Here is a 21,745-nt window from a genome sequence, read left to right on the forward strand (position 1 = left end):
AAGTCAGAGGGACAACACGGATTTATATCAGTGAAGGATTTGTCCCTATAGGTTTACATTAGCGTCAAACATTACATAAATTTAAAATGTAACTTTTTAACACATACATTATGTAGTCAGAATACACAACCTAACAAAAGTAAAAACAATTACAGATCCACATAAGACCCAGTAGTTCCCAGTTACACTAACTTTCATTTTTGATAAGACCATAAGGCTTGTTCTTAAAATCTTAGACACCCACCAAGGCAGAAAATATCCCTGGCCTTTCTCATATTAGCATATCTTCCTGTCTTGGGTGGGGTGGGGGGAACACGACACAACACACACTCATTCTGGGTGTTGTAATAGAAAAAAGGCCCCTCCAGGGGTCAGATGTCTCTTCCATTACATTAATGAGTAATTGCATATAACTTACTACTAACCTAGCAAGCTTCTTTTTCTATCGACGATATATTAAGTGGCTATTCAGAACAAAAATATTATTTTTCCCTAGAATGTGCAAACCTACAGCCAACACACAGCTTATGTCATTAGGAACTGCTCTGGAGTTCTACTGGGGTCAGGGGCACTGGAATCACACTAGGCTGCAGAACTGTTCATGGAGGCTACAGTACCCCAAACTAGTGCTGTGCTCGCCATTCACAGGGTGTGGGAGGAATAGCTGGTAGATACATGCAGCCACAGTCCAGAAGACTAATCCTGCCCCCATCCTTCTCCTTTCCCATCTGCATCCTCCTTAAACACTATGAAGTGGAGAGCTTGAACAGAGCTTGGCTCCACAATGTACAGGGGGTGTAGGTACCTGTCTGAGGGCGTCCAAGCCTCCACCACACATACTGTTTAGCATTAGCTGTAGTTGGGACCATCCAAATCCATAGGAAAAAAGACTATTTACCCATAAACAAACATGAAGGCCCAGAGAAAAGCTGTTAAACAAGTGCTTACTAGAATGCGCCATCGACAAAGGGATTTTAATTTTACTTATGGGAAAAGCTATGCAGCATTCCTCCATATTTTTTTTAAAATAAAGTTAGCAAGATAAGGCATTTCAGCAGTATTTCTCAATTAAATACATTAGTTATGCTTAATTAATAAAAGCATCTTACTTCAAATTTCAAAATAAAGGCCTAATTTGCTTTAGAAAAATAATTTTAATTTATAGCCCTATTTTACAATAATCTGATTCTAGCTTTGTGTATCCCTGCTTGCTTTATTCTGTTTACTTTTCTCTATTGTCAGTCATAAAAACTAATCCCCACACAGCTTGTACATATTAAGATCAACCTATGATTTAGTCAGAATGTTTAAATAAACCATGAGACACAATCCCACCCCTTTTCTTTACTCTTCTTGGTTTCTGGAATACAAGTAGCAGTTGTCAGCTTTGATTTTTTGTTTCATACTGAACTCTAAGCAGGTGATTTCTTGCCACCTCTAAGCAAACTAGATTAGAAATCAAAACAGATTCAGAAATGTAATGAGACACTGTAGGGAATATAATGAGAACCAAAGAGAAGAGAGGTCCATTTATGTGTATATTTTAACTTACTAGAAACATTTGTCATTTCTTGTCACTTTGAGCACCTAGAATCCATTACTACCATAATGTAAACAGTTTTTTTGCTCGAGAGTCTTTGAAACCATAAGGCTTGAAGTTTCCCCACAATATGAAGGACAATCTCCCGAGAAAACTCAGTGTCCTGGCAAAAAGCCCAGCTATGATGCAGCTTCTTTAAATAAATAAATAAAACAAACAACTAGTAAAAAAGGTACTATTGGAGAGGTAGACGAGCAAGCAACAAAGTTACATTTTCGACTGCAAATTACTAGACAATCAGAGCAACTAATCAAGCTAATTGCAAATATTAAAAGTTTTCAAAAATCAGACTTTAAAAATACATTAGCACAGAGATGGAGATGTTGACAGCTATTGCACAAATCTGTATCAGTTAAAAAATGTAAGTGATTTAATTAACATGCAACAATATATTTGCTTAATTAAACAGTATATCTGTATAAATAAGGTATTCAAGACCGTTTATAGTTTTAAAAGAGGAGCTGAAAGGGGCTAGTGAAGCCTGAGAGTTATTTTTGAACCAAAAAGGTAACTAGAAAGTTAAGTAAAAGGTTTATACAAATGAATAGCAATTATTTTCCCCACATTATACAGGAATGATCGTGAAATATGTGCATTACCTGAAGTCCTATTTTCAGTGGCTTGCATGAAGTCTGCTGGGAATAATCAAAGTAAAATATAGACTTCTCTGAAAATATTATGACAGCTGGCTAGCAGTATTTTAAATAAAGAAAAATTGCACTCGATATATAAACAAACATATCTTCTAAAACTCAATCTATGGCTTCTCCTCAGTTCTGCCATAAAGAACACTATTAGGCTCCATGCTGTCCCTATTAAAAACCAGACAGTCTCCTGGTGAAGTTCATTTATTTTAGCTTATGTGCTTTTAAAACATAGTTATGTGTATCTGAACTTCATCTTGCAATGACAGGCACTTCTATCCCAAACAAACAAACAGAAGAGAGCAGCGTTTCCCTTTATCAAAATAGTCAAGGAAGTTGAGAGTCATGTTAGACTAGTAAATTAAAGAGAGAGAGTGCTTTTAAGAATGTTTTTTGGTGGGGGTGCGTTTGTTTTTGTTTTGTATTTCCCCTCTTTCTTGAGCTATCCTTTACATGCTGTATTCTTTCCTGCAATTTACAAAGTTAACCTTCAAAACTGAAGCCTCTGCAGGGACAGTTTACAGTCAGTACTTTAAGAATTTAAAAAAAAAAAAATCAAGCAATTATAGTGAAAGCATATGCAATACACAACAATTTACCATTTACAAAGGATTACTCTATAGTAAGATGTTTCTAACAGGATTCTTGGGGGATGAGGAGGGGAAGGTTGTTTGGAGCTTTTTCTTTTTGACAAAATTATAATAAAATCCTCTCTTCATAAATAGTTAAATATAGTGAATAGACAAACCTGACCGCTCCAAGCACAATACAGGTTACATATCAAACTCCAGTTGTGGTTGATCATGCAGTCTAAAATCCTGAACTGGGCCATGCCTGCCTATAGCGCAGATTGCTTCTCTGCTCTGACTCAGCTTTTGTCCGTATGGTACTGAACAGCATCAGAGCTATGCAGTGATGAGATTCAGGAACAAGGACTTTCCCCTCCCTCCCCCATCTGTCAAGTCAGCAAGATAGCAAATTGGCAGAACTGTTTAGTATACTTAATATATATTCTGGTACATCTAAATTATACATTCTTAGAAAAAAGGAATGGGGTGGCAGAAACAAGATAATTTTAAGAAATCCCACTAGAATAAATCCTGAGAGGTTCTCTCATTTGTTCTTTTTGTCTACTAAAAAAAGTCTGAATGTATCAGCCTTCTGGCTATGACAAATCATATCTAATTTAACATGTATGTATTCAAACATTTTTTAAAATTCAAACAATAGTGACAAGCTTTTTGTGAGCTCAGGGAACCTTAAATTCCAATACTGTTGTTTTAAACCTAGCAGAATAGTCACCAACCTTAGAAACTCAAAATATACTCAGTTTTAAAAAAATCCTTTTACTTATCCCAAATTTCTCCTTCATACAGTTGAATAGCAGCCTCCCTAGTAAATCATCAAGTGGTACTCACTGGCTCCAAAGGGTACCCAAGTTCTCCATAGCCAGAAGGATGGTGGCTGCCATGTTGCCAGAGAATGAGAAAATCTCAGAGTTTTGATAAATTGAAAGATATGGAAAAAGGAAATTGTTAAATGCAGCTGTAGCAACCAAGCAGACTGATGATAACCACAATTGTTGGGCAACTACCACAGGCAGCCATGCATCTTTACTGTTCCTTTTATGCTTTTAAAGAAAGTCGACCCTGCATCTACTCTTCTCCCTTCAAGTTTGAAAATGGAAAAAAAGAGAACACACCCAATTAGTTCTCTACAGAAACTTTAGCTTTTGAAAGATTTTTATCTGAATAGGTTGAAAGGGTTTTGAAACAACCAAAATATTTTCGCAGAGATTTAAACAGCACCGGTAAAGACCAACAGGTTTTAAGTAAAGAACTAGGAGGAAATGAAAAGACACAGATTATTAAACTCAATCAACAGTGGCTCAAGAAACCTTAAAACCAAAATGCTGAATGTGCATTTCAGTTTCCCAATATGCCGACGAAGAGGGCATGTAAAAAACCTATTTGAAGCTGGTAAGCCAAGAAAACATGAAGAGTCAGTCTTGTAGAAATGGCGTCCTCTGTTCAGGCCACATTTAGTTGTCTCCAACCCCAGTTCTTCCCTCATTAGGAAAGCATATGAAGAGATTGGGGTCAACATTCTCTTATAGCTCCATTGCATTGTCTTAAGGAAGAATCCCTGTGCCTGGCCGAGGACTGCTTTATCTAAATATTAAACATGAAGAGCTGCAGGGACAGATTCACCCTGTGGTTTAGCAGAAGCCATAGCTATGAGAAAGAGAACCAATGGGATCAAAGCAGGGTCCATGAAAATATATGTCAAGAAGAGATTTATGCTTCAGAGCCAAGAAAAAAAAGCTTAGCTGAATGGTAGCTGGCACTTTGTACACAAGATTATAGATGTGGCCTTACTTAGTACACTAAAATACTCCATTCTGATTTCTAAACTTGAGAGCATTGGTAGGCAACACCTGAGTTCAGGCAAGCACCCGTTCATCACTTTTTCAGAAGCACCAAGATTACCATGGCTGAGGTCTTTCTGACAGAAGTCTGTCCAGATCTATGACAGGAAGCATATGGGGCATAGATTATATAGCACCCTGAAAATTGCTGGGTATGAAATGTTTTTAGCACTAAAAAACCCAGCCATGTGTACTAGACTGCAGGATGGCATGGCACTACAAGAATTACAGCCCCTTACTGCTATCTTTTTAGGTTTTGGTGCACATTGGTGTTTTTTGTCAAAGCCATCATAAGTGCTTCTGGGAAAAGTATAGAGGAAGAGGAGGAAAAAGCTAAAGGTTTGGGTGCATAAGTTCTTTAGAAACCTTCTGTATCTATTTAACAGCCTATGCAGACAGGAGGCTAGAAACAATGTCCCACTTAGCAACTATTGCTAGGTGGGACAAGTTTACATTTCCAGATGACAGACATCATAGCCAGTCCAAGTTCTGAGAAAACCTGGAGGAAGATTTTGGGAAGGTCCTTCTAGAAGTGAAGTTACTGCAAAAAGAAGCCAAGAGCGAAGGAGGCAGGACAGTTAGGGAATAAATGCTGAAGTGAGAAAAATTAGAATTTTAAAATAGTGACAAAGAGGGATGCTAACAGGGGGAAAACTTACTGCAGCTGTTAAAAATCTTTGCTGAAATATGGCCTATTGCACATAATGAATACTGCAGGGAAAATGCTATCAGTTTAGATTTTCTGGGTGCCTGGGGGACTTGATGTTTTCTTTTTTCCTCCCCCCAGATTACTTTGTACAATATTTTCTTTTGTTTTTTGCTGTCATTAGTCTCCTCGTTATTGCTTTATGCTTTCCTCTTTTAAATTGCACCTTTTATTTTAAATTTCATAGGCTACTTATCATCTAGGCCCTTGGGTTTTCCCCCAGTCCTCCACATTCCTCCCCACTTTCCCCTTGTATGGATCTGCCCTCCTACTTTCATATCAAATCTTGTTGAATACTCAAGCACTGTATAACATGAAAAAATTTAGTTCAAGGGTTAGACTTGTCCCAACTGCATTGGTGAACTCCGAAAACTAGATAAATAACTCTCCTTAACTTATCACTCTTTGGCATCTCTTTTGAAATCTGTTTTCAACTCAATTGAAAATTGAACCATCAGATTCCTATGCAGCATTAATACCTAGACACTTCAGTTATTTCTCCAAGAGGTTCTTAAATACAGTGAATTTAACTCAATGTCAATATATAGCTGTAGGGTGAAACTTTCAAAAGAAATCAGAATTGGCCTATTTAAGCTCCCATTGAAGTCAATGCTAAAACTCCAATTTACTTCAACAGGAGAGGAGTTAGGACAGGGGTGGCCAACCTGTGGCTCCGGAGCCACATGCAGCTCTTCAGAAGTTAATATGCGGCTCCTTGTATAGGCACCGACTCCAGGGCTGGAGCTATAGGCGCCAACTTTCCAATGTGCCAGAGGGTGCTCACTGCTCAACCCCTGGCTCTGCCCCCACTCCACCCCTTCCCGCCCCCTCCCCTGAGCGTGCCATGCCCTCGCTCCTCCCACTCTGAGCCTCCTGCACGCCACGAAACAGCTGATTGAGAGGTGTGGGGAGGGAGGGGGAAGCACTGATTAGCAGGGCTGCCAGTGGGTGGGAGGTGCTGGGAGCGGGATGGGAGAGCTGATGGGGAGCTGCTGACTTATTACTGTGGCTCTTTAGCAAGGTACACTGGTAAATTCTGGCTCCTTCTCAGGCTCAGGTTGGCCACCCCTGAGTTAGGACAACACAGAGCTTTTGTGAGTCCCATCCATAACATGCTGAAGTCCAGGTGGGAGGTAAGGAACTACAGTGATAGATAGATCTAAACAGACAGTAAGTTATATTAACTGCTTCAAACTCAAAACAAAACAACTTTCCCCCACTGCCATATCCTAAAAAATAAATAAAAAAAACACATCAGTTAAATGTGTGGGGAAAAAAATCAGCCTGCGTTTCGTAAGCCCTTGCTGGCCACCTCTAACTCACCAATACTTGTTTTCTTCACCTTGTCCCCAACAGATTGAGAGTCATTCACAAGATACAGGTGAACTGAAACTAACCAGTATGTAGTTCCCTGATTCTTATCTCCGTCTTTTTTCAAATACCCATGTAATGTCTCACCAAACCTTGTACCTCTGGAAAGATGGGGTTTTTTTTAGTTTTTTCTATCTGTAGTTCCTATTGGCATGGCAACTACTCACACAGAATAAATTAACAAAGCCACCTTTAAATGATCGCTCATATACTGGAGTGTCACTCTCTCACTTTAACAGATCAAGAGTTAATCCTGCCCTGAAAAAGTTATCAATACAAAAACAAATCAAACCTGAGTGATCTGCATTGTGAAGTAATTTTAATTTTTAAAATGTGCAGAATTTTTGATTGGGTGGATATAGAAACATGCTGCCACGTAGAGAGAGAATTTTGGGTATAAAGTCCTAGGTCAACATGATCTAGGAAGAATTCACATTGCTATAGACTGACCCATTCAGATGACACAAGGATCAACATTGTTATGCTCCCGAGGGCAGAATATCTAACACTCCTTGCCCAAAGAGAGGGAAGATGATATTCGAGAGCCCAGACTCCAGCAGGAGCTTTAAAGAGGACTTCTCTGCTGAGTAGAAGGGTGTGAACTTAAAAGAAAGTTGGGTAATAGAAGGTCACTTATGACACACAGGAGAAACCACTGTTTGATTATGTTCTTAGGTCCAAATCCTGCATTTTACAAAAAGTGTGAGTAAACACTTGCACAAGTGCAGAGACCCACTCACTTCTAGGGGCTCTCCATGCAGATTCAGAGATCTGTCCATGTGTTATAAATTGCAGGCTTGCGGCCTAATTGTTCTGAGGGGAGTAAATGTAAATACAGAAATAAATAAAATCAATCAAGGTAAATTCTGTTTCCTGAAACTTAGGATTCAAGGACTTCAGCAGTGGTAGTCTATTCTAGATCAAAAGCATAAGCTATCAATAATATCTAAAAACTGACAAACAAAGGATAGTATCAGCCTTAGGTCTAGACTCCAGGAGGTTAAAAAGGACAGCAAAGATTAGGCAGGATTTTCCTAAGAGAACCTTTCACAGTATGCCTATCACTTATCTAACCTTTCATCGGAACTTCTGTAAATGGTAATACTAGTCTTATATTTACAGAAAGAGGGTCTTGTGACACTTCTTGGGGCACCCGAGGCTGAAAGTTATCTTGTTACCATCTGTCTCCCCCATGAGGCAGTCTTTGCTGTGCTAGCTGGATGTTAGCTCCCCACCACAACAACCTTGTTACCCACTCCAATAAGCTCTTCTGGTTTACACCAGTCCGGTCTTTGGCCTGATCTACACTGCTGCTTAAGTCAATGTAAGTTATGTTGCTTAGAGGTGTGAAAAAAATCACCCCCTGAACAACGTAGCTTACATCAACCTAACAGTGTCTACACCGTGCTATGTTGGCCGGAGAGGGAGGTGGAGTACTGAAGTCAACAGAAGAGTGCTCTCCCATCGACTCACTGCATCTTCACCAGACCCACTAAATTGACACGGCTGCATTGAACGCAGCAGCGCCAACTTAGCGTGCAGTATAGACAAGCCCTGTCTCGCCCAGGTCAACAACAGATGCACTCCCGCCCCAAGTCCCTTCAAAGTGTCCCCCGTGGTGTCCAGCCCCATCATCACTGACTGTCCACAGAAATCCCAGATCCTCTGTTCCCAAAGGAACAGTGTACAAACACTTTACCAAATTTTACCTTTTACCACCATTCCTGTATTACGAACTGCACCCAAGTTAAATTTTCTTTTGTTTTATAACTGAAGAAAGAACAGAGATGCAAATAAAAACCAGTGGGAGATGGGAACAAATGGTTGCAAATAAAACAAAATAAAAATATGCTTTCCTGAGAATAAACTTATCTACAGTAGAACCTAAAAGATATAAACACCAGTTACAGAATTACCGGTCAACCAGAGATTAGGCAGCAGCAAAGACCAACCCCTCCCCCCTGCCACACACACACACACAGCAAGGACTGTACTGCTTCAGGGCTTCAGTCACAGGGGGGTGGAGCTGCAGCCATGGGGGAGGTCAGGGTTCCGGGCCAGAGTGGGGGTTGTATGGGGCTTCTGACCCTCAGGAGCACCAGGACTCAGGGTTTTAGACCCAGTGGGAGTGCTGGGGCTTGGGGCTTCAGCCCCGCGACTCTGCTGGAATGCCAGGGCTCAGGACTTTAGCTATGAGGGAAGTGCTTGTTTCAGCCCAAGCGCTCCCCCCGTAGCTAAAGCCCCGAGCCCCAGTGAGCCCCTACCCCTGCTGAAACCAGGAGCAGAGCCATGGGGAGCCGCAAGCCCCCCACGGGGCAGAACCCAGGAACAGAGCTGCAGGGCTGAAGCCCCAGCGCTCCCCCCGGGTCTAAAGTCCAGTGCTCCTGCAGGGCAGAAGCCCTGTGCCCCAAGAGTCAGAACCCACGCACACACCCCTATGGCCGAAGTCTAACATCTTGTTCAGAATTACAGAACATTTCAGAGTTACGAACAACCTCCATTCCTGAAGTGTCCATAACTCAGAGGTTCTATTGTAACAAATTATATCCTTCTTTAGACAGGATGATCTCTCAAACATTCTTCCCAGCATTTTCAACCAAGTCTGGCTGAGATCCCTTTTTCATGAAGCAAACCCACTAGGTTATACCCCTTAAAGTTCATTATCCTTACTTGTAAGCAAGGTTCTCACCTGCTTGTTAACTTCTTCCTGTAAATTTCCTCTGAAGATTTCACACTCCTTCATTAGCATTCGGCTCAGACTGTAAAGGGATGCCCATTGTGAACTATAAATACTTAGCTGACATGTAAATAGACATTTCTTGCCTGAAGAAAACCAGCTTTTTATCTTTCTAGTGACCAGTCCCAAGTCTCAGACATTAAGAACAGTTTTCAGTAACACACACACACTCCTTACACAACATCCGTACCTGGCGTGCAACATCTGGATGACACATGTGACACAGGCTTTCATTAGAGACCTTATACAACATCCACTGGGCTCACCCAAAGGATCCCTGTAGCCCCACCTACCCCTGTGCCCTCTGCCAGTTGGCATCCAGAGGTCTGTGTGTCACAGGATGTTCATCCTGAAGGATTTCAAAACAGATGTACATATTCTACACAGGGATCAATTCAGCCAGCCACATGGAGTGAAATGTGGCAATTGGAGTGAATAATACAGTTTCCAAATGGAAACTGCTGGGGAAGGTTAGGTAGGAAAAATGTAACTGACGTTGGAACTACCCAGAACATCAGTGTCAACCATCCCTACTTCTACAAAAGATGTCACTGGATCACTAATTGACCAAACCGTCAGGATCAGCAGTAACTCAGAGACAAGTAGCACCTATTAAATAATACGTAGCCTTCATAGAATGCTTCCACTCAGAGACCTCTGCTACAGCTAAACCTGGCAGCACACACCTACCACCTTAGATTATCTTATTTATGGAGTGATTGGTTAACTGGCAACAACTGAATGGTCAGATCTGGGCAACCAATTATCTCCTCTACACCTTTTAGCTCATAAACAGGAGGGTTTGAGAAATATTCAACTAATACTGCTAATGTAAACCAGACTCTGTACTACTGTCCTGTTTTGCTGAATCTATTTGGAGATGCACTCTTGTTCTGGTTTGAAGACCTCCTAGTCAAAGTTGCAGTGTATATGCAATTTTGAAGTGAGGCTGAATGAGCCATTCTGGTAGCACACTGGGGAAAGGGAAGGCCTACCTGTCACTTTTCATGGTAAAGCATGCCAGGGAAGGGGAGAAATGTGAGGCCTTTATAATACAGGCTCCTCTTTCTCAGGCAATTGTAGGGAAGACAGCCCCAAGTGAGGAAGTGGTGTCTGCTTGTATGTGCGCGCGCCCTAAAAGGCAAAATCCCTGGACAGGCTCATCTATTTTTACAGCTTTGGGACTCTGACTTTACTTTGAGGAACTGGCCTCTATGTTAGTCATGGTTGAGTCTTATAGTGTAATCAACATATTGATTTTAAGAAAAACATCTGCATGGTTCTGTGGTTGGCAGGGGCATCCCAAAATGGAACTTTTGCCATTGAAGTGGAATTGCAGAATATTGATGAGTTTGGTCCCGTAACTGGGTTTTGTATGTCATCGTCTTAACAAACAAAAAATAGCCACAATAATACAGTACTTTAGTCCCTATTCTAGACCTCCAACATTAGTTTCCATCAGGAGCAGTCTGTTAAACCCACACCTAACAACTAAGGGAGGGGAACAGGGCGGAAATCTGATTATACCATAAAAACAGCTGAAAGAAGACAACTTGAAAAGGAAGTTGAAACCTTCTTCTACATTAATTTTATGATAAATTAAAACTAATGTTAACAATTTAAAGAAATAAATGAAGCACTTCCCCCGGGTGTACTCCCCCAGCCAGATTTTAAAACTTACAGGTCTACTACTGTATACTGCATGTAAAAAAAGAGACAGAACTAAAGGAAGAGTAAAAAAAAATTGACACTGTCACCAACATTAATGAAAGATGATTGGTCAAAATGAGAACCAACCAGATAATGGCTACAAGTGCCCATACTGGGAAAAGAACATTCATACTTTAATATTATTCATTCCACACTTAAAAAGAAGACTTAAGAATTGTGTGTCAGTTTCCCAAGATGCCATTCAACAGTGCCAAGTGTAATATGACAAAGATGGCCCCTTGTCATTTGCTCATACAATGAAAATAAAAAGACTGGTCCTTTCCCAAGATGCACTCATTATAAGCTTCTGACTTAAGTGTTCAGGACACTCAACTTTAGTTCTCTCTCAATAACTTTTAGAACCATCATAAAGCACACTGTGAAAGTTCAAAAAAATTTCTGCACTAGCCATCAGCCTCATGGTTGCCTGGCTTAAAGAGGTCTGATGCCTGAACTTCCCTAATGACACTCAGTACTCTCAGGCACATTCTCCAATTGCATCTAACTACCATTAGTATATTGAAATATGAACGGAGCACAAGGACAACTTTAATTTAAAAGCAAAAACCTCACACAAAAAAGGACTTTAGAGAGGAATTAAACCTACAAAAGCAACTAAAGAAGATTTTGGAGGTACTTGACAAGACAGAAGCTGATAATGCTACTATCATAGTCTCTGTGGAAATCTGTCTTAATTAAAGAGAAAGCTAAACTCACATAAGAACAAAACAGAAAAATGATCCAGAGAAACTATGAAATCCAATCCCCCCAAAAAAGTTCATATAAGTTGAATATAGTACAGGAAGAAGAGGCTGAAATATGGACTGATGGAATGTAATTCTGACTTTCTTCCCTCTAGCACAGAAATTTTGATCTACAAGCTTCAGCCACAAATCAATGTATCTGAAGGAAATTAAGTGACAGCTTGTTATATAAAATGGTGGGAAACTGTGGAATCAAGTCACATATGGCAGGCAAGTTAAATTCAGAATTTAACTTATTTTTTAAGACACACACAACCCTGTATTCTTGACCATCCAGCTCAGCAACTTTTGAGCCTGTTTGTAGCTTGATCCAAACTTTGTAACTGGCGGAGTACTGAAAAAAGGAAATCAGGTAATAAAGATTGCTCAGTTTCTAACATCTGATGGAAGAGTGGTACTGCTCACTAGTTAGAGTGGGGTCTCCATTCTTGCAGTTCTGTAAGTAAGGTTCTCATTTTACACAATGTGTGTACCTTTTTATGTTTGAGAAATAAATATGCTTATGCAGTGAATCACTTGGTATGCATTTTGTGTTGAACTTCATAAAAGCTTACACTTTTTTTTTTAAACCACAATTTCTGCATTATCCTATAAACAGAGCTATCATCAATAGCTATTTGAAAGGTAAAATTTGGGCAAAATGAGGCTACCCATGTGCTTGCCACCATTAGCCCTCAGCGATTATGTTACACCCATTCTCAGACTGCTTCAATGGCTCATTATTTGCTTTGATGAAGAATTCAGGATATTGAAATTAATCTGTAAAGGCTTACGGCTTGGATCCTAGCTAAGGAAATACCTCTCCCAATGTACTGTCAAAACATGCGGTCAGCTGAAGTATTGCTAACCATCTCTAGATTTTAACCTCAGAGGGCTGGTTGGTTGCAGTCTGTTCACAGTGAAAGGTTCTTGAGTTTCCTGCTCCATTCGTCAGACATTTTTGAGTCTACTGACTTCAGACAGTAGTCTGGGAAAAGAGGAGTGTTTTACATAATACCTGAAGTGTGGCTGGGTGATGGGTTCGTTTAGTTTATGTCATGGAAGAAAAGGGACAGGCAAAGAGAAGAGTCAGCTTTTTGCTGACTATCATGGAAAAGCATGATATGGATGCATTTTATAAAATAAAAAAGTGAACAATACATGTTAAGTTCAAGGAGGTCTCATAAAAAACACAGGATTCTGCAATGTGTAAACCCTTGTAAGTGAGCTTGCAAAATAGCATTATGGTTGCTATGAAAACCCCACCTAAATTTCCTAACCAACTTGTGCTTAAATACATTAAAAAGCAAGGAAATTGGGGGGGGGAATGCAATCATTGATATTTTAAAGCAAAACAATAAGAATAAGCAAAACTCAAAATGATTATTGCCAGCATACATAAGTCTAACTGTACTACAGTATTTCAATTTAAAATAAATCATATTAAAACTGGTAAGTGGGTTACCCTGTGTGTTTATTAGATCTCACACTCATAAGATTTCATACACTCTGGGGGGTTTTGTGACCTGCCATACTACAACACTGAAAATTTTGAATGGGGACCACCCTTGAAAAGCAGCTAAACCGATTGAGCCCCTCCTGATGCCAGCTGGAGGGAAGAAAAGTTGAGTTTTTAAAAATAAATCAAGGTATCGGGCCACAAAAAGTAATTCAGGTTTTTTAAACTAGTGAGAAGTGCCCTTTCCTTTCTCCCCACCCCCCAAATGTTGGACAGCCTACTGAGTGGCAGGAAGATGACACAATGAATGAAGAGCACATTGTCAAGCCTTACAGGTAAACTGCAAAAACCAAAAGGTGGTCATCTAGTCTTAAACTACAAGAAACATTTTTCTCTTTTTTACTTGACTGCCTGGCAAGACCCTGTTTACCTCCCCTCCCCCCCAGCCCCATGTCACACTTTGCATCACCACTAACATCTATTGAAGTATATCAAGCACAACTCCCTACTCTGCTTTAGGCATTAACAATAGCACAAGAAAAGCAAAGACCTAAACTTGGGTCCTGGCAGTATTAAAAAAGCTATTCAGTCAATTTTTTAACCTTATAATTTCAGAAAAGCAGTTTTTTTCCCCCAATGTGTGTGGGGGTGTTTTTAAAAAAAAACACAGATCATTATAAAAACACATGTTAAAATGAAATTGACCATCTGGAGGGTAAATTCATGTCTGTAATTTTATGAAATCTAAAATGGAGCCATCTGCACTATAGTTTTAACTATATATTTTAATATATATAGTAACTACGTTTCAAAATGTGTAAGTGTCAAAAATAACCTCAAGAGTGCCAAAGACATCAGTCACAAATTCAGAGCACAATTATATAAGAATATGGAATGCTTAAAGAAATGTACATGTACAAAACAGCAAAAACTAGACCAGATTTGGAGATGTGACTATTATTCATTCAATATGCTGAAAAACAGAATACACTGTAAAGCCAGTTAATTCCCCTCTCTCTTGCTCACTCAGCTTCAGTCACTGTTTTCTGTCTGTGCCAAAAACTGCCCTGCAGCTTATATACCTATGTATCGGGACTGAACCATGTTCTAAACTGCAGTCACTTTCATCTATAAACAATTTTTTAAGAAAACACTTGTAATTTTATTCTCTTTTAAAATAGCATTTAAATATAATAAGAAAACCAGAATAAAAAATTGTTTAAGTTGAAAAATGTAAATCAGCTATTGCTCATCAGTAAAAGGGTTACAACAAGGTCATTTTCCAATTTTAACATAACTGAAGAGGAGAACGTCTAGAAGTAAGGCAATTTGGATGTCAAGCTTTTTTAAATGATTTTTACTTTTCTGCTCATAAACCAATGACAGTAGTCCTATTTTCCTTTTTGGACTCCTATAAACGACCCCTACAAAATATTACTTTAACACAGAGCTCATTTTGACTCCTGCAGCTCCTCCAACAATCCGCAGCAAGAAAGAATTAGAGAAACAGCCTGAACAACTGCATTCCACTGCTGTAATCCTGACTCCAATTTTCATTTCAAGGAAAACAAAAAGGTATTCATAATTTTCCCCACTATGTTCCCATTCCTATACTGATGTGCACATGCACACCCACCAACCCACCCCAGGGCCAGGAATTAAAATAAGCAGTAAACAAAATACTCTCTAGCTCTTCAAAATTTTTCTAATAAGATTTAAGAACCAAAAAGTGTGAATTTTCTTTAAGTTTACTTCTTGAAATGCAGAATAAAAAGTGTGTGTGTGTGTATCATAGAAGTTCTTGCATAAAGAAATGAAATGGTACATTATATAGAGCCCATAAGCATACCACCTGAACATGCACACTGCTGTAAGCTTCTTTTTTAGCAATAGCTATGAGCTATCTCACAGATAACTGTTTTTGAATGCAGTCACATTCAATCATGAGACTCCCAGGAATGCTAAACATTCTCTTTGAACCATCTGACCAATGCTGCAAGAGATCTCAAAGCACTGCTTCATTTAAGTCTTTGGAACTGCATTCTACATTCCCTACCTGTAATCTCATAAATTAAGGCATGAACAGCACTTCAGCATTTTTGATGTTATTTAACTCCTACAGAGACCATTATTAGCATTGCATTACTCATTACAGTTTGAACACTTCACTTAAAAAAATAATTTGCTCCAAGGTTCATGTTTCAAGCAAAATAAAATAGTTTTAAAAGTCACATTTGGAAATCACTATGAACAAATCAAAAGAGGTCATTGTTTAAGAACCTTGTGCATTTTTAAAGTTACCCAAATAGGGAACCCAAATGCCAGAGCATCATTTTTCTCACATTTTTTGTTCTGTACAGAATTCCTTGTTCGCAAGAAAACATACAAAACCAGACCTTAAGCTACTCCTTAACAATGACATCCTTTGATACAGTTCACTTCCACATTGTAATTTCTACTTTGTTGGGGAGGTATGGGGGGGTCCGTGGGGTGCGGTGTTTGATAGTTAAGAACACTGTACCTTCCACATCCCTATCCCCAAAGTTAGAATGGGTTAGAACTCCAAAATTTATCAAACATCTAACTAGCCAGAGACTAGACAAAACACAGTGCCCCCAAAGAGGACACAGCCACAGCACCCAGCAGAAACATCATCCTGCCCGAGTGCAACATGTGGGCTGGGTTTCTCAACAGGGTGCAGAAGAGGTAAGTAAAATACAAGAACAGTCTGGTAACTAGTCAGGCCTACCATTGCTTTGTACTGGTCCTTTTTGACGAAATTTACCAATTTGCTTGTTTTCTTGACAACTAGCCTAGTGGAGTTTTGATCAAACCAATCAAAATGTACTAACCCCCTGCTTTTAAAAAACAAAAGAAAACCCAAAACAATACACTGCCCTCTTCACAAGTACAGATTTAGGATTGAAATCTGGATCTTTAATCTTCACTGGTAGAAAAGGAGAAATTGAAGATTACATTCTACCAGCTTCTCTCCCTTCTGTTCTGGGATGATGCCTTTCTATCTGGATGTAGTCAGCTGATTAAGCAACTGAAAGATTCTACAATTTCCCTCAATCGCTTTTTCTATTTTTGTCCTTCTGTGATTTCAGTTCTTTGTTCCAAATTAGCTCAAGCCAGATTTCCAATGAGATTGCACAGTATCGTCATCCTGTAGTCCTTTCCCTCCACAACTTTCCTCATTCAGTTGTTACTGTAAATATAGTGCTACTCTGTTGCACAGAATGTGCTCTGTTTTAGTCAAAGCCTTCTTCCTCTGAGCAAGTTTCTGCTCTTCCACTAAATATTCATTCAGAGGCATTTTAAAAAGGTTTTTAAAAAAACCCACAAAGAAAGCAGTTTTCTACACTTTTGAGAGAAGCATGAATCCTTCTATAAGGTAAATTCATAGATGTTTGATAATCACTGAAAACTAATTAGAGGTTTACTTGTTGATCAGCAACTTTATATTTCCTCCAGTTAGCACAAGACCGCCTAGTATATTCAATACTGTGAAGGTATAAGGCAAGCTAGCTAACTATATAGAACCACACACAATGTGGTTCCCCTTGCAGAAATCACTAGATTCCAACAATCCAACCCCTCCCCCTCAATGGTCATGCCAACTGCCCTTTCTCCAATACTCAATAAATTATTCCAGCTAGACACACCCTTCTTTCCAAGCATTAACTCCACCCACTCCCCTTTCTCTCTAGGCTTCTACATAATTCTGTAATTATTGTTTCCAGATATACATAAGAACCTTGATGCTTTCCTTTAACTTTTCAAAAGAGTTTAAACTGAAATTAGTGCCTAGTGTTTCTAGTAGTAGTAATAAAAAAAAAAAAATCTTTCGAGCATGATACGGTCATGTAAATCTGCCAAAGAGAAACAGAATTTCAAGCGGGGGGAATTCCCATGGCAATTTTGGAAAGAGGAGAGACTAAGACCCTAATCTTGAAAATAAAATTATTGGGGAAGGTGTCTACCCATACAGTTCTCTTTGAAGAGCTCCAGGTTTTCTGACCAACACTTTCACAGCACAGTAAATTCTAATATTTAAGTGTTGCTGTTTATTTTATTGTCTGCAGAGAGGAGATTTTCAAAGTCACAAATGGCAGTTAGGTGCTTAACTTTCAAATGGGAGCTGAGCATAAAACTGCTACTGGGGCCTTTGAAAGTGCACCCCAAAGCTACTGCATTGCTACCAGTATTTCCTTCATTAATTTAATTTGTTATAGAGCATTTTGAAAGCGTGTATGAAAGACACTCTGTAAAAACAAAATTCTACTCTAGTCTGGCTCTGAATGATCAAAAACCTAGAAACTGCTATACATATAGTTCCAGGTGGCTAAATTTATCATTATATAATAGGCAATTATCTGAAGCATGAAAGAGACTCCACATGATACTGAATGCTTGTATTGTACCAGAATTTTAAAAAGTCTCTTGTATTTTCTCACCATGGGATGACAGACAAGCATTTTGTGAGAGCAAAAAAACCCATGCAAGATACAAACAAAGCTATGGGTAAACTAAAGACCGGCCTTTTCATCTACTAAAAGCACTGCCACATTACAGTTCCAGGCGTCGTCATCTGGCTTAAGAAAAAAAATATCTTCCTCAAGATTTCTATTACACTCTGAAGCCAAGATAATGTTCAGTGGTTTGTGCTAAGAAATATCGTCTTGGCTCCAATTGCAAAAAGCCCACAGAAGTCAACAGACTCGGTACCTCAGGGCAGTGTGTACCCCTGATAGCTCATCATAATATTTTTTATGACGCTCAGAATTATATTTTTTAATTCTCAATTTAACTGTTAACATAATATTCAACAGCTTCTATTTAACACTTCTGGCTTTAAACAAAAAATATCAGCAACTCTTCAGAAGTAATCAAAATAGAATCATGTCTACATTTCCAATTCAACAATATAAGGCTACATTTTGAGACACTATACTAGAGCTTGTGCTACCAATAAGATACTTACAGACAGACTGCTTTACATGCACTTTTGAAAAACAGTTTTCAGCAGAAGCCTAAATAACTCATAACTGACATAAAACAATGTAAAAGAACAGGCTTTTTCTTTTTGTCAGATGACTACCTAAATCTACAATAAAAACCCAGACTAAAGGGCATATGACATCAGTGGCTCTCAACCTTTCCAGACTACTGTAACCCCTTTCCAGGAGTCTGATTTGTGTAGCATACCCTAAGTTTCCCCTCTTACAAATTACTTGCTTACAAAAATCAGACATAAAAATACAAAAGTGTCACAACACATTATTGAATAATTGCTTATTTCATAATTATATGGTAAAAATGAGAAAGTAAATCAACTGGAATATAAATATTATACTTACATTTAATGTATAGTACATAGAGCAGCATAAACAAGTATGAAGTTTTAGTTTGCGCTGACTTTGCTAGTGCTTTTTATATAGTCTGTTGTAAAACTAGGCAAATATCTAGATGAGTTGATGTACCCCCAGAAGTCCTCTGCGTAGCTCCAGGGGTACACGTTCCCCTGGCCGAGAACCACTGTCTTACATCATAGATGGAACTCATTCATAAATTAGGAGTACTCCCACCACACCACCGTACATAAAAGTGCTATTTAAGGCCTTGATCTCGCAAATACTTATGCAGGTGCGTAACTTTACTACCCCAAATAGTGCCATGGATTTCAGCAGAATTACTCAGGCTCCAGTCCCACAAACACTTCCGCACATGCTTAACTTTACCACCCTACGTCAAAGTCAGATACTACAGACGACAGATCTTTTCATAATTATTAAAAAGATGAATCTGAGAAGTCTATATTTTCATCTTACTTTCCCTCTCTTCATATTTTTCGTTCTCTTGAGAGAAACGAAAGAATGACGACTGGCCTCCAAGTTTATGTACAATAAAATGTTACAATGTAGGATTGGGGTATTCACTATCTGGAGCCTCCCAAAAGCTGATCTGATGTACAACTCCCACAAAACTCCCAACACTAATGGAGAAGCCATGTCAAGAGAACATGTTATACTTTTGTTTTTTTAAATCTACAGCCATACCTGATTAGACTTTCTACAGTTAGCACTAATGAGCACAACTAGCATTGCTCCATTTTGGCAAAAATCATGATGGAGAAGCTCAATGACAAAGCTTCAGAACAATTTCCTACCAATGCGCCTCATCATATTTCAGTGGTAGTCCTTTAAAGCTAACGGGGGGGTGGGGGGAGAACAATACGACCTAATCTTTTCCCAGAATACCCAAACTAAAACTCAGACTGGACCAGGACCACCAACATGAAAATGTACCTCCCTTCTCTGCAACCCTTGCACTGGACTAAGATATTAAAATGGGGGTCAGAGTACCCATCCCACACAGATGTTTTATCGACAGGAACTATAACTTAAATATACTTTATCCATGAAGGACCTCAGCTTTTATCAGGCTTTCCCCACTCTAGACCAAAATAGCCCAAGGCTACCAACCTTCAGCGCACACTGCACAACTTCTATTTACACAGCCCAGTGTGGAGATGGGCCTTTGAGAAAAATCAAATGTTTGAGGGAGGGGACAGTCTGGTGTTCTGCAGATATAATTTTGTTTTCATAATTTATGGAAAGGGCTCCCGGAGCTTGCATAGGTGCCCTTTTTGGGGAAACAGAAAAGCAGCTAAAAACAGGCACACACTGACCCACTAACCGTAGCTAAAGCATCTGTTAGGGTGGAACAACTGATAGCAAATTTAGAAAAAGTGCACAACAGCCATAGGTTATATGATCTTCTTGTAAACCTCCCCTGTTTTAGCCATATTGGCTGCACTGTTTGTCTCAATTAGTTGCTTACAATCAAAAGATTGGGGGGTGGGGAGAGTGTGTACATATTATACACACACACAAAATAGTCAAATGTGGACATCTAAAAGGCATCTTGCTTGTCACGCAAGTCAACAGGCTCCACCCTGCAGATCATATAATAGGTTTGTTGTGAACATCATGTCACCCTTCTATACTTGCACACAAAAGACAGTTTCTAAAAGAACATTTAGTCTTTTTTTAATCCACTTAATCGGGGAGAGGTCCAGCCACTGTAAACCCCAGTAGAGTAGGGTAATCTGTCAAAGAATTTCAGCTTTCTTGACTTGCAAAAGTACAGCGTATCAGAAGGCAGAGTCAGTTGTAAATACAGCATGAGCTATTTACTTAGGACCTTTGTATTTCTGACTTTGTTGTTCTCACAACAGGACACTGGACATCCTGGGACTTGTCTTTTTTGGTGTCAAACATTAAGTGTAGGACTTTGTAGAAAAAAAAATACATAAAATTTGAAGTTCTTCTAACAAGTAGAAAACTAAATTATAAAACATCCTTGTTAACAACATGGCTAGAAGGCTACAAAATGAGAAGCATTTAAACTAGCAACTAAAACAAAAAAACTAGTTAAAAAAATTAATCACAAAAATTTTATCCACCCTACTAGATAGTAATAAAGACCCAACGTGTGGTGCTGAGGCAAGCATGCAACTATGTAGTACCAATGCTGAGAGCTGAATGAGTCACCAGAACCAACTGCAAGCAAACCACGCTTTGCAGGTGCATCTGTCTACTATGCAAAAGGTACTACCTTTTAAACTCACCCCATAACAACAAACATGCTGTTTCAATGAAGAAATCTGCAGAGCAAGTGGACTTGAATTACCAGATGGCCAAACGAAGAACAAGACAGGACTTCATATTTGTGAACTGCAGATGGAAATAGAGTGCATTATCGTGCAGATCATTTGTCACTGATGCCAGCATTGACTTCTATGAAGTTGGGGATGAGAGCAACCAAAGACGGCCAAGAACTAAGATCTAGGACATGGACAAACTGAATGAGCCAGACGCTAGGAAATAATACAAAGAAGTTGGGGAGAAGGGGAAAAAAAAACATGTCTAGTGAAAGATGCGAACACTGAAGAGACATGGAACAGTGTGGGGGGAAAATGGTATTATGAGAGAGTTGCTGAACAAGCGCTGGGCTACAAGGCCAAAAAGAAGAAACCAAGGTGGATAACAGATGAAGTGCTGCAGGTGAGTGACAGAGGAAACTTAAGGAAAATAAAATGGAAAAATCAAGTCTAAGAGCTGAGTATAATAGGTTAACCAGAGAGATAAAACAGAAAGCGAATAGAGAAACTATGTAAAGAAACAGAAAAATACCCATGGAGAAAGATGAAAGGGGCTGTACTGCAAAATAAGATAAAATGAGAGGGACACATGAGTTGATATCAGCGATGAGACAAGCAAGGGCAAATAAGGGCATACAAGTAAAGAGTAAGTAATGGAAAAAATATTTGGAAGAGAAC

At 39.2% G+C, this 21,745-nt stretch overlaps 1 protein-coding gene across 4 annotated transcripts in view; it reads right to left on the reverse strand.

The window, feature by feature from the left end:
- Positions 1-21,745, reverse strand: part of ARHGAP21 (Rho GTPase activating protein 21) — a 200,374-nt gene that overhangs the window by 145,964 nt on the left and 32,665 nt on the right. The window contains exon 1 of one of the 4 annotated variants that reach the window (XM_078851836.1): positions 2,993-3,782. The exons of 1 other annotated variant lie outside the window; for it this stretch is intronic. In XM_078851836.1, the coding sequence (XP_078707962.1) occupies positions 2,993-3,076 (84 nt within the window). In that variant the 5' untranslated portion in view covers positions 3,077-3,782. Of the gene's footprint in view, positions 1-2,992; positions 3,783-21,745 lie in introns of those variants that run through there. 2 more of the 4 variants (XM_073334267.2, XM_073334271.2) reach the window with 2 other exon arrangements.

The sequence above is a fragment of the Lepidochelys kempii genome, chromosome 2 (genome assembly GCF_965140285.1).
Source record: "Lepidochelys kempii isolate rLepKem1 chromosome 2, rLepKem1.hap1, whole genome shotgun sequence".
Lineage (NCBI taxonomy): Eukaryota > Metazoa > Chordata > Testudines > Cheloniidae > Lepidochelys > Lepidochelys kempii.